Source organism: Mustela lutreola, chromosome 3, assembly GCF_030435805.1.
Source record: "Mustela lutreola isolate mMusLut2 chromosome 3, mMusLut2.pri, whole genome shotgun sequence".
Classification (NCBI taxonomy): Eukaryota; Metazoa; Chordata; class Mammalia; order Carnivora; family Mustelidae; genus Mustela; species Mustela lutreola.
In genome coordinates, this window is record NC_081292.1 from 8,863,455 (window position 1) to 8,875,635 (window position 12,181).

At 47.3% G+C, this 12,181-nt stretch overlaps 1 protein-coding gene across 1 annotated transcript in view; it reads right to left on the reverse strand.

Moving 5' to 3' along the window:
* The window catches only part of TG (thyroglobulin), a 235,908-nt gene that overhangs the window by 137,820 nt on the left and 85,907 nt on the right, over positions 1–12,181 (reverse strand). Inside the window, exons 31-35 of the mRNA XM_059168674.1 lie at positions 11,249–11,425; positions 9,825–9,936; positions 7,895–7,974; positions 7,091–7,234; positions 557–619 (exon numbers count right to left, since the gene is read on the reverse strand). Of these exons, the coding sequence (XP_059024657.1) occupies positions 557–619; positions 7,091–7,234; positions 7,895–7,974; positions 9,825–9,936; positions 11,249–11,425 (576 nt within the window). The remainder of the gene's footprint in view (positions 1–556; positions 620–7,090; positions 7,235–7,894; positions 7,975–9,824; positions 9,937–11,248; positions 11,426–12,181) is intronic.

The window sequence follows — 12,181 nt, forward strand, 5'->3', positions numbered from 1 at the left end:
TTCCTGCTGCCTTGTGACCAGACAAGACTGTGCTGGTGGGGCCGTGCGCCATGCGTAGGACCAGGTGGCAGCTTCAGCCTGGCTGCGGTCCCGGGGGTAGGGCACTGCCTCAGATGTTCCTGTGCCACCCAGCAGCCTGAGAACTGTGTGTCCCCATTTCTCTGCACGAAGAGATGGCTAGTTCTTCCTTCTGGGCACGAAAGAGTCACCATTCTTCACACTGACCCAGGACAGGGAATGTGTGGGCATTTTGGGACTGGGTGAAAATAATCCTTGGAAAGAAATGTGCAGAAACCAGACTAAACCCTCCTCAGCTTCCAGTGGATTACATTAATCAGTCAAGGCCTTTTTCCCTGAGAGCAGGTTTCCTCGTCTGTGAAATGGGCATGGTGCCAGCATTGCCCTGTCTACCCATGTGTGCAGGTGACAGGAGCTTGAATTAACCAAGACGAGAGCGCAGGGCGAGCTATCCACAGTGGGCAAAACCAAGGGGAAGAGGAGAAGGCACAGGGAAGTGGATCTCTCCTCAGAGAGCTGGAAAAGAGCACACGCTTACCTTTCTCCGGGAGGGCAGGCAGAACCACGGGGGGGCAAAAACTGGGAGCATCATTCTGAGCAACTGAAAAGAAGAAGAGGCAGACTTTTAGCTCTCCTACACACTCAAAGGCATTAACAGAGGTTCAGGGGTGATGGCGAAATCACATCTGCAAGGCAGGAAGGCTCTGTTCAGCTCCCGGGGACATCCTGAATCGGTCAGGATGGACTAGGTTGGGCCGAGGGGACAATCACATCTCAGTGGCTTAAAACCACCATTCAGGAGGGTCTGTCCCTTGTACCTCATACGCACAGCAGGTGGGCTGGAGCTTGGTTCTGTGTCATCCCTCCCAGATCCCGGGGGGAAGAGCGCTCCGCCATGCCCCTGGTTTCCACCACAACGGGGAAAAAGAAACACAGCAAACTTCACTCTTGACTATGGCTTCTGCCAACAAAGGACACACACCTCATTTGCATACATGTCCCTGACCAAAGCCAGTAGTGAGTCTGGGGGTGAACAGGTGCAGTCCTGCCCTCTTCCAGGGACAGGTGGGGAACAGCACATGTGCTCACGGCCATAATTTCTTGACTCTTCACCTGGTCGAGAAATAAATCCCTCTGAGCCTATTTCCACATGTGCACGAGGCTAATACAAGTCCACCTTGAGAATGACCGTGAAGCTGGTCAGAGATCATGGAGCGCCAGGCATGGGTAAGAGCTGGACCTGCATCTCCGTGTGCCGCTTAGGAACAATGTGGAGAGACAAGTCATCTGACTTTTCCAGACCTAGTATCAGGACTGATAAAAGGAGGATCTGAGGAAAATTACATGAGACATCAGGCGTACTAAGTAGGTGATCCGGAGGTTGCCCACTAACTATCTTCTTCCCCTCACTCTCCCCGCACTGAACGGGTCTAAAGCTCCATCAGTATTTTCTCCCAGGGGCCCAGACTAATCTCCATGCCTGCCCAGCTGCAGGCGGCAGGTGCAGTGGTCAAGGGTGAGGCTCTGGGGTCAGCGGCCCAGGGCAACGTTGGCTTGGATGCTTCCCTATGTGTGACCTCAACTCCCTGTTTTCAGCATCCTTGTCTATAAAATAGGGGTTACAACAATACATATCTCAGGCCTGTAAGGTTTAGATGAGTTGGCACATGTAAAGATTTAGGCATACAGTAGGCACTCAATAAATGCTGGCCGTTATTCATTCTTAACATTGCCCTTCTGCAGTGACACAATTTGCCACTGCTATCCTCCTCTGCTTCCTGAAAAGCCTTAGATTCGAGTCATGCCCTAATCTGGCCTAAAGTGCCACCTCTCCCTTCCCTTCTTCACTTTGGCCCAGTGAGCCATGACCCAGCCTTTCTCGGCTCTAGAACCTCCAGCTGTGCTGGATTTTTTTTTTTTTTTCTTGGTTTCACCTGCCTGGAAACACCCACTGCCTCCCAGGCATCATTCTTAGACCCTGGTTCTGCCCCCACAGTGTCTGATTCAGCAGATCCTGGGGTCCTGGGTGGGGCCCATAATCTGGCATTTCTAACAAGTTCTCAGGGGCACACTTTGGGGACCACGGAGCTCTAGTTTCAGTCATCCAATATTCTGTGAGCTCTTCAGGCGACATTCAGAACTGCTAACCACCGTCATGCCCTACTACACCCAGCGGGCCAGCTTGGTTTGTGTGTTGAAATATTTGTCTTTCCTGGAAGAGAGTGGTTCTCAGAGCAAAGGTTCTAAGACTTAGTGAAGCCTTCAGAGAACAATGAGACCATCTTGTCAAGGGCATTCAAATGTTCTCACCCTCGGACTCAGTAACTCTGCTTCTGGAAATCTATCTTGGAATCAAGGTAAGGGCAGCCTGCCAAGGAGTCCTGCTATTGTACTGTATTATATGGTGTATTGTGTCATGTTGTACTGTAAGGAAGGCATATGGTATACACAGAGCACACAGTGTATTTTATTGTACTACACACCACTGGGAAATATAGAAATGTCTAGCGTCACAGAGGCATTAGGCGAGCCAGAGCCCATTCCCGGGAGCCCCACCGTGCAGCTCATCTCAGCACAGAACAGATCACATGACTCTTCTGTTGTTTTTCTTACCTTCCAGTCACCTCCTGATAGTATTTCTTAAAAGGGTTGTGCCTTTGGGATAAGACAGAGAGCAAGCTGGTAGCCTAAGTGGCCATGGTGGGGACATTTACACCATGGCAAATCAGGGCTTCCCTTCTCCCTTGCCACCTGTGAAACCCTGGTCAGCCCAGCACAGAACAGGGGTGACAGCAGGCCCTACTGCACTGGGTTGCTTGGGGACTAAGGAAGATGTTGCTGCAAAATGCCGGCCTGGTGCCCAGAGCCAGCTTGGTGCTGAGGACCAGGCTGGAAGTGAGTGAGTATGAAGAGTGGACTGTTCCATGTCATGCCTATAGGTGACCATTTCCACGAGGACTGTAAGGAGGCATAATGAGAAGCATTTTTCATTTCCTTCCCAGGTTATGTTCCCATATCTAGAATCGCTACAAGGTCCAAGCGCATTTGCTTAGCACAGGGCGGGAACCATGTGGCTTCGACTGTTTTTTTTTTGTTTTTTTTTGTTTTTTTTTTTTCAGAAGCCACATTTGACTTTATAAAGAAATCAGAGACCCTGCGCCTGTTGCAGGCCATGCACAGCTGGGGAGAGAACAGGTCGCCCTAGTCATCTTCAAAGGGCAAACGGAAGGTACCAGTGCCCCAGAGGCCCTCCCCTTCCAGAAAACCCTGGGCTCTGGGGCACTGCCAGACCACAAGCAACACCTGCCCGGCTACTCCCCTCCTGGATGCAAAGAATGCTTGCCTTCGGGGTCCTACTGCCAGGAAGGGGCTGCCAACAGCCTCATTTGCATACACAGTCGTTCAGCATGAGTCTCAGCTCTGAGCTGACACATGCTACTTTCTGTGCACTGTGGACAGTAAAATCAGATAGGGCACTGTCGTGGGCTCTGCTCCCTGATCCCAGGAGGCTAAGCTCTGGCCTTTGTTCTGCAAGCAACCCAGTATGGAGGTTATGGTGTGTTTGCCCAATTGGGTCTCTCAAGGCCTGAGGGCTGTGAGGGCAGGACCATGGTGCACCCCACCTCCATGGCCTGCTGCCTGTCCCCACATGGTGGCCACTGCTCCCTTCAGCATGCTCTCCTTCATCTACGTCCAGACTTGCCCTGGAGCCACTTTTGCATAATCCTTTCTGTGTTCCAGAAGCTCCCGTGGATCCTGTCACAGGAACACTGGCCTGGGGATGAGCTCTGTCCTCATGTCCCTGAGTAGCTCTCTGATTACAGAGAATAATTGTCTCCTCACAAGGAGAGAGGAATAGAGCCAATAGGGAGGTAGCAAATCAGTAGAGGAGGGACGCGCTCTTGTGACATAAAGTCCGAGCTTCAGAGATGTTCTGTTTCTCTCACAGCTGCATCCTCAGCCCAGCTAACTGCTCTGCAGGCCCGAACTTCGGCCTCTCAGGCTCCCACAGTCTTTGACGTGCAGTAGGAACTCAGTGAGTATCACTTCCTTTCTCCTTCCTCAGGGCTAGTTCTTCGGAAAGGAGACCCGTGTTAGGCTTCTTGTGTCTGGCTCTCCGCCTGGGGGCTCACCAGGGTCCTGTGGTAAACACTCAGTACAGATGTCAGTAGACTAAGTGGCCAAGCCATGGTTCAGAAGCAAGGGCGAAGTCTATTACAGAAATTCTTGCAAAGGATTTTTCTGAAAAAACTAATGCTTCATGTGCAGGATGGATGGAGAGGGGAAGATCAGGGTCTTATGCCCCCTTCAAGGTACAGGCAGGCAAATGACAGAGCCAGAGTTCAGACCTAGTTCTTTCTGATGGGCTCAATCATTGGGTGCACAAGACACAATTTCTGTGTGACTTTGGGCAAGTGACTTAACCTCCCTGGACCTTCCTTTCCTCATCTCACAGGGGTTATGAGGATTAGACAAGCTACTGCTTTATCCAGCCAGCCACACTGGAAGAGTGCAAGGAATATAGGCAGGATTGGTGACACCAAGGCCCTGGGCATGGTCCGCGCTCACTCAGAGCTCGCGAAAAGAGAGCACCACTCGAAATACTTAATGCCCTGGCCTGGAGTTTCTGGACAGACTCTGAGTCCCCAGCCTGACCCTACAAAATATATATTGGCAAAAGCTAGTGGTCTGAGCCATCAGATGAGAAGAAACAGAATAGATGGAATGAGTCGGGACAATGAGCATTTTGGGTTCTTTGCTTTGCCAACTCCTGCTATGATGTTGCAATGTTCCAGTCTGATTCCCATGATCTTTCTGAACAAATGGCTTACTTCTGAAGCTTCTTTTTACCCAACTCTTCCCTGAGCAATATGAAGACGGAAAATGACGTTTTTCAGTCTTGGGTGGGGTGAGGAGTTGGGATGGCGGCTGGGAGGAGAGCCGGGCAGGGAGGCTCTGCAGGGTAAGCGCTCTGCTTCAAAACGCCCTCAGTACTTACAGCTAGCATCGGGTCTCCCAAGGGGCCGCTATTCTCAGCAGGCACTCACTTCTCCCGTCCCTGTGAGTTAGTGAAAGCCTACATAGAACATTTTTCTCTAAATAGAGACCCGGTGAGACTCTTTTGTCATACAACTCTGAGGTTTTTCTTAAAATAAATCAAGATGTTAAAATAAAACTAAAAGCATGACCCTAACACTGAGTGAATTCAGACCAAGAATCAGTCTCAGGATGCTCAAGGTAGACATCAACAGGGAAGATTCCGTTCAACCTGCTAATAATTAACTCCAAATAAATCTGCCCTGAAGCCAAGGAATGCCTTGGGGATTAGCAGGCTCATGAGCAAGGGCCAAGGGCCAGATTCCACCAAGAAACCCCATCCAGCCCCTCAAGTAGAAGATGGCTCTGGAACCAGAGGTCAAATCATTGACTGTTTTGGTCGGTTAGCTTATTAGTCAGTTTTCTTTTGTGTTTTTCATTGTACTAGTCAATTGCTTATTAATTAATTGAGTTAGCAGAAAACCAGTCAGAGAAAGGGTCTGGACATTTCCCCATTTGATCTCTCATTGGATATCGAAGACCCGCCAGCCAACACGGAAATGGAGGAGAGTGAAGTTTGGGGTCATGAGCTCTGGGCTTTCAACCTAACTCTCGCTGTGTGGTTTGGTTGGGTAGCTTCAGCTTTCTATGCCATTCTCCCTTCATCTTGAAATTGAGGAAATAATGTCTACTCCACAGGGCACCAGGCTTAGTGAATTATACACCCATGTAGAAGACCCAGCACAAGCAGGGACACATCACACATGTGAACGCATGGCAGACCCATGAATAGTATCGGTTCTCCTCTACTTCCCTCCTTTGGGCAATGTGTTGTATTGGGTGATATGAAAAATATAGAGATCAAAGTTAAGGATCTCTAAGATTCCTCCAAGCCAGAAATCCCAGGACTCTCATTTCCAGCGCAGGTGCCCCAGCAGGGCCAGCATCTGTCTTATCATCAACTCTGAAACTAATGAGGAAGCCACTAGTAGGAGAGACCAGAGATAATGAAACTTAGCTCATCCTCTCCCTTAGACACCTACTCAGACAGGGTTTTCAATCTTTTTGTATCTGAGACATCTTTATGAATTTGCTTCTGGGACACAGGGGGAGGATGTCTAGTCTCCATGCAACTCCCTATTGTTACCAAGAGTACCCACACTGATACACACTCGGAAGGTAGGAGCTGGTAAGACCGGAGTGAGTATCACTCATTGTTTTACCAACAGAGAAACTGAGGAAAGGGAAGAGTTTTCCAAAGACAAATCCACAGTAGATGACAGAGTTGGGAATACACTAGTACCTCTTCATTTGAGTATAGGAGCTTCTCCATCACAACATGCAGACCATTCATTCATTCACCACTTTCAAATTGAGCTCCTAAAATCTGCTGGGATATACTCAGCACAGATGGGTGAAGTATCCACACTGATACAACTCTGCCTTCACCCTGAAATCTCAACTCCATGTATGTTGTCAAATATACATCGGTGCCCCTCTTTCCTGTCCCAAGACTACCATGTGTTTCTACTATCCTGATTAACAAGTTTCAAAAAACAAGGGACCTTGGCAGAGGGCACATTTGTTGGTTTCCCCTGGCCAGTAACAATACCTTAACTGTACCTTGGGGAACCTCCTCTCCCTCAGTGCATCCAGTCTTGCTGGGACTGTCACTCAAGCCTTCCCACCTTGCCTCTAGCAATGCGAGAATGCATATCCCAAGCTAGGCCAGTCTCTCTCCCTTGAATTTAAAGTTTGACTATAGCCACCAAAACCTGATGATGGAGATGTGTCCATCCCTTCCTGCTGAATGCATGCATGTCGCTGAGACCTAGCGAGTCATCTTTTCTTTGAGTCCATCAGCAGACTTCTAATAAATTCCTTTTCTGCCTACACTGAACAGAATCAGTTTCTGTCATGTGTACCCAATGAATCCCAGCTAATCTACTTCCCAGCCCAAGAACATCATCCTCATACATGGTTAGGAAATGTCAACTAAAGACTCCCACACAGCTGTTTGGGATGGGTCACTCACCAGGTTTCTCGTACCATCCAAAGGGATAGGTACGGACCTCTGTGTCAGAAGAGCCACAGTCCAAAATGCGCCAGGCTCCTCCGTTTTCCTCTGTGCACATCTGAAATCCCAGGCTGTTTAGAGTTAGGCATGTCATTTCTCCTCCTGGAGCAAAGAGGAACCAGGACCAGGAAAATGATCATGATGAAAGACTGTATCTAAATGAGAGAAATTCTGCAAACTCATCATTCTCCAGTAGATATTTGGGATGTTCTACCATATTCCAGGTGGGATCTTAGCTACTGATGAAAAACCTGTACCGCAATAAGCTTCTGATCTAAGAGCACAGGGATGGAGGCAGATGGTCCTCATAGGACTGTGCTAGGGTCCTGTTTGCACCATATCACTGGACCATGTAACACCATGAGGGGATAGCATTTGAATCCTTATTTGCAGATAAGGGATTCTGAGACTCTGGGATTAAGTGGCTTTCCCAGGATTCCACCCCTAGGAAGTTATTGAATCAAGTTTCAACTCAGGTCATATGGGTGGATCCAGAGTTCATCTCCCCCAGCTGCCTGAGCTGAGTCTTAAATGAGACAGGAGTATGGAAGGAAGCCATTTCAGCAGGGCAGGAGCGCCAGTGGGCCAGGACCTATTGCTAGCTATCCCAGTGATTAACCACCTCCGGTCTCCCTGGCCCCACTTTCCATCTGGGAACAAGGGTCACACCTCCCCATCCAGCATAAGAAGACCAGAGTTGTGAGCATGCTTTCTGGCTGCAAAGAGCTGCACACAGGCAGGCGGAATTATTATCACTATTACCTTTTGACTGGGAAACATTGAGAAAGCCAAAGCCAGTGCAGCACGGGTCCACATCACACAGCCGTTCACATTCGAAGAAGCTGGCATGAGAACAGAAAGAGAGGGCAAGAGGGTTTGTGTGGGTGGCCCAGGACCTACGGAGTTACAGTCATTCTTATTTCTGGGTGTTCCTTTCTTCATGACTCCCTAAAGTCGGGGGTGCTTTGGTCAGTATACATGAGTGGATTGCTAGCTTTGAGTTCCTTCTGAAAACAGAATTCAACTCTTTTCTCCTTCATTCATTGGCTTATTCATTCACCAATCATTTATTCTCTGCCTGCTATGTGCCAGTCTCTCTAAGCCAAGTTCACCCAGCATCAGAATGTGCCCCTACAATCCTTTCATATTGGGAGAAAGTCCAGTCTGGGGCTCTGGGAAAAGAATGAGATGGTAGTGAAGGCATCTGCAGAAATGGGGGATTCTGTGAGCTTACCGTCGGAGTGACCCAATCAGGTGTCTGTTGCCAAAGACCAGCACTTGTCCCCTGACTCAGCTTCCTGCCATATCCACTCTGCAGTGTAGGCTAATTACACTTTGGGAACATGCCCCTGTTTGTTGGGTCAACACATCCAGGCCCCATCCCAGGACGTAATTTCTTTAATAACTCAGGTGGCTGCTAGACCCCACCTTCAGCTTCTACGACTAGTCCTAGAGAAACTTAGTGGGCCCAAGCCAATGTTCCTGGGCTCAGTTCTAACTTCTCTCACCCTGACCACATGTCCCAGTTCTGATCACTTATTTCTGATCCCTGAGGACTCACTCAACCCCTCAACTCCTTTTTGGGGTGGGGACCTTGCCTCGTTCTTGCCATTCTCCTGCCTGGTCTTAGGAGCCCTGAACCCAAGACACATCCCAGTGGATAAAACCTCCCTGTCTTGGGCAGTTTTTCCAGTGCTGAGTGCATCTCTTCCCTGACTCCTATGGGCTCTTACCACATGATTTCATCTCCCAGAGTCCTGCCCATCTACCCACCGGCCCACCCATCTCTTTGTTCTCCTTCTTTGGAAGCCCAATTCTAAGTTCCAGCCTGGATGAGATGCTTTCCCATGGCACCACCATTCTCTGAGTCCCCAACACCAGGACCAGACCGATCCCTTGTACCACCCCTCCTTCTCTAACCTTGTCCCATCATCATGGGCAGCATCCTGCCAGATCTTAAGGTCATCTACCCTGTAACACTTTTTTAAGTCCACCTTCAGCAGCAAATCTTCAACACCAGCAACATGACACAGTTTCATCAATCAATAACACTTCGCAGACCAAAAGATCATAGACCAATGACTCTCAAATTCCAAAATAGAAAAGAATCACCAGGAGGAGAATCTTACTTAAAATTCAGATTCTTGAGCCCCATCCCAGGAAATGATGATTCAGTAGGTCCAGGGAAGGACCTAGGTTTGTAAAAAGTCCTCTTGGTGATTCTGATGGGTAAGATTCATAGCCTGGGCTGACAGAAATGTCACCTTCAATTAAAACAAGTAAATCACAACTAACTAACTAAATATATCATAACGTACTTTTAAAAATAATAAGTCAAATTAAAAGTCCTTATAATCTTATGATCCTATTATGATCTACTGGCTCTCCAGACTCTGCATACAACACAGTGAGACTTGGCTGATTCGGTTTATTACAGTGTTTGATAATTGTTATTGATAAGACATGTGTCAGTGTTTCCCTTTTGTGTCAGCTGACTTGGCGTTCAGGGCTAAATTTTGTGTTTCATTAACTTAGTCATGGTTTTTAGGTATGGCCACCTCCTCATGACCTTCTCTTTGCTTTGGGTTTACGGTTTTTTATGTGTGTGCCTTTAACTGATATTAAGTTGTTATCTTTGTGGATATAGAAAAAGTCTTAATAATAAATACTTAAAGGGACTGAAGTTGCTTACCCATTTGAAATGGATTTTTCAGACATGGGCACTTTGTTTCTAATGGAAATTCCCGTCAGTGTTTGAAATGGCAGGCGAGTGTAGAAGTTCTTCACTTTATCTTTCAGTACAACTATACGGGGGAAGAAAGAAACTCTATTATTTAGGAAGAAACTTGTATCCATGAAAATATGAGGATGAGTACGTGTGCATCAGATTGAGAGCTTCCAATTAAAGTTGGCGTATTGAACTCACATGCCTACCCTTTGCTCTCCTCCCAAATCTCGCTAAAATAACAGTCAGGGGAATTCTGTAAAGGATCACACCCACAAGGATAAAGAAAATAGAAGAGGGGATAGATCAACAAAGTTCTAGAATCTAGAAAGCGCACAGAAGAATATGAAGTTGAATTTGTAGACTAAGGAAGCGGAATCCTCAATTTTTCTGTGGCAAGAACAAGAAACAGCCTTATCCACCTTCTGGAATCCCCCAAAGTTTAAGCACTGGCTTCACTGGGATGATGGTGGACTAAACTAGGATAGGCTGGAAATTTCCTTAAGAAGCAATGAGGTTTCCAGATGTCTTTGTCTCTTTTGCACAGGAGACAAGTGTCCTCTCCCCACCATAGGAGAAGGTGGAAGGTTTATTCTCCAGAGAGAACAAAAAAGAGTTGATCTCTTGGGTGCAACAGGTGGACTTCCCATCGTGGGGGGAGTCCCACACTGAAACTAGGGGATTCATTCAAGTTTATCCACTTGGTGAAGGTTGAGATTCTCATCTTCCAATCTAATTTGGCGTCCAAACAAATAGCAGCCAAGGTTCATGGGCCCACCTTGATATTATAAGATTCCTACACAGGAAAGACTTAAAAATAATGACCTGAGGGATTCTCCAAAGGGTGGCCCAAATAGACTACCCTACAGGGAAACTTCAAGTCAGCAAGCTCTCACTACATACTCCAAGCCTGCCAATTAGTTTCTGGGCCCCTCTCTTATATTTGAGTGTAAAATCAAGGGTTGCCAGATATCTAAGAGAGACCTCCAGCACAGATAGAATAGTAAGTGAAGCACAATAATATCTTGGAAGAAATAGAAGCAGTACAGGGGGAAAAAAACTCCCCCCTCCCAAAATAGTGTTATTAATGTCTTTGGAGGAAACAAATCAACTGCTATCTTGTTAAAGCCACTGCTGGCATTTTCTGTAGTACACAGTGAAATGGAATTTTAACTTATATGTGCATTAACAGTGGCTTTTTCTAAGGAGTGGGAGTGCAGAACAGGATTGTTCTCCATCAGCTTCATGCATTTCTAAATGGCTTCACATTGCTACAAGGAGCATGAGTAACTCTAATTTTAAAAAGAATAAGTTAATCTGGATATTTCTAAAACCACAGAGCCCAGAGCCCACTAGAAAAGAAGTTTGTGCAGATCTCACCAAGTACTCACCTTTCTTCTGGAACAAAGTCTTTGGCCTGTGAGGCAGGATCAGTCTGCAGCCCTTGGGATTGGACTCCACGACATCATCACACACCTGGGCCTCTGGGTAGAGGACGCAGGTGAAATATAAGGATGCATTGTCTGTTATCTCTGCCAGCTGGCAGAAAAAGGACTCCTGGACACAGCCTGCAAAAGAGAGTGATGGGTTTTAGTCCTTGGGATGCCTGCAGGAAAGGAACCTCTACAGGATCTACAAGGAAGAAATGTCTGGTAGGGATTCTTCCTGGGAGGGCAGAGGCCCAGGAGAGTTGAGACTACCAAGTCTGGAAGGTCCAAGAAAAAATACTGGGGTTCTACTAGCTGGAGAGAGTACTCTCCATCAAACTGAGAGCCCATATGGCTCTTAATAAAAGCAGAGTCTAGCAGGATGAGGAATGAGCTGTACACACAGAAATGCAGGAGAACCAGGACAAAACTCCACTGGATCTACCCAAGACCATCTCAGAGGCAGTTGAAATATTCAGACCAAAGACCACAGGACTATAAAAACTTCGTGAATTCTGTGAATGATCTTGCCTGCTCCCACTACCATGTCAGACTTTCCCACTGGTATATGGTAGCTCCCTCACAGGGAGGGGTCATAGTTAATTCATTTTCTTTTTTTTTTTTTTTTCTCATCTCCAAGGTCAAACACAAGACTTAGAACATAGGCACATGCCTGCTGAGTAAAGGATGGATGGATGGATGGATGGATGGACGGAAGAGGGATGGATAGATGGATAGTGAGTGAAGGGATGGATAGATTGATGGATGGATGATAGGTTCTTGGAGTAAAGTAGAGTTTATCTATCCTATAAGCTTCTTGAAGATATAGGTTATATCCTGTCTTTCTTCAGTATTACTGATGGTACAATACTGAAGTGATCCCTGAGTTATGCCATT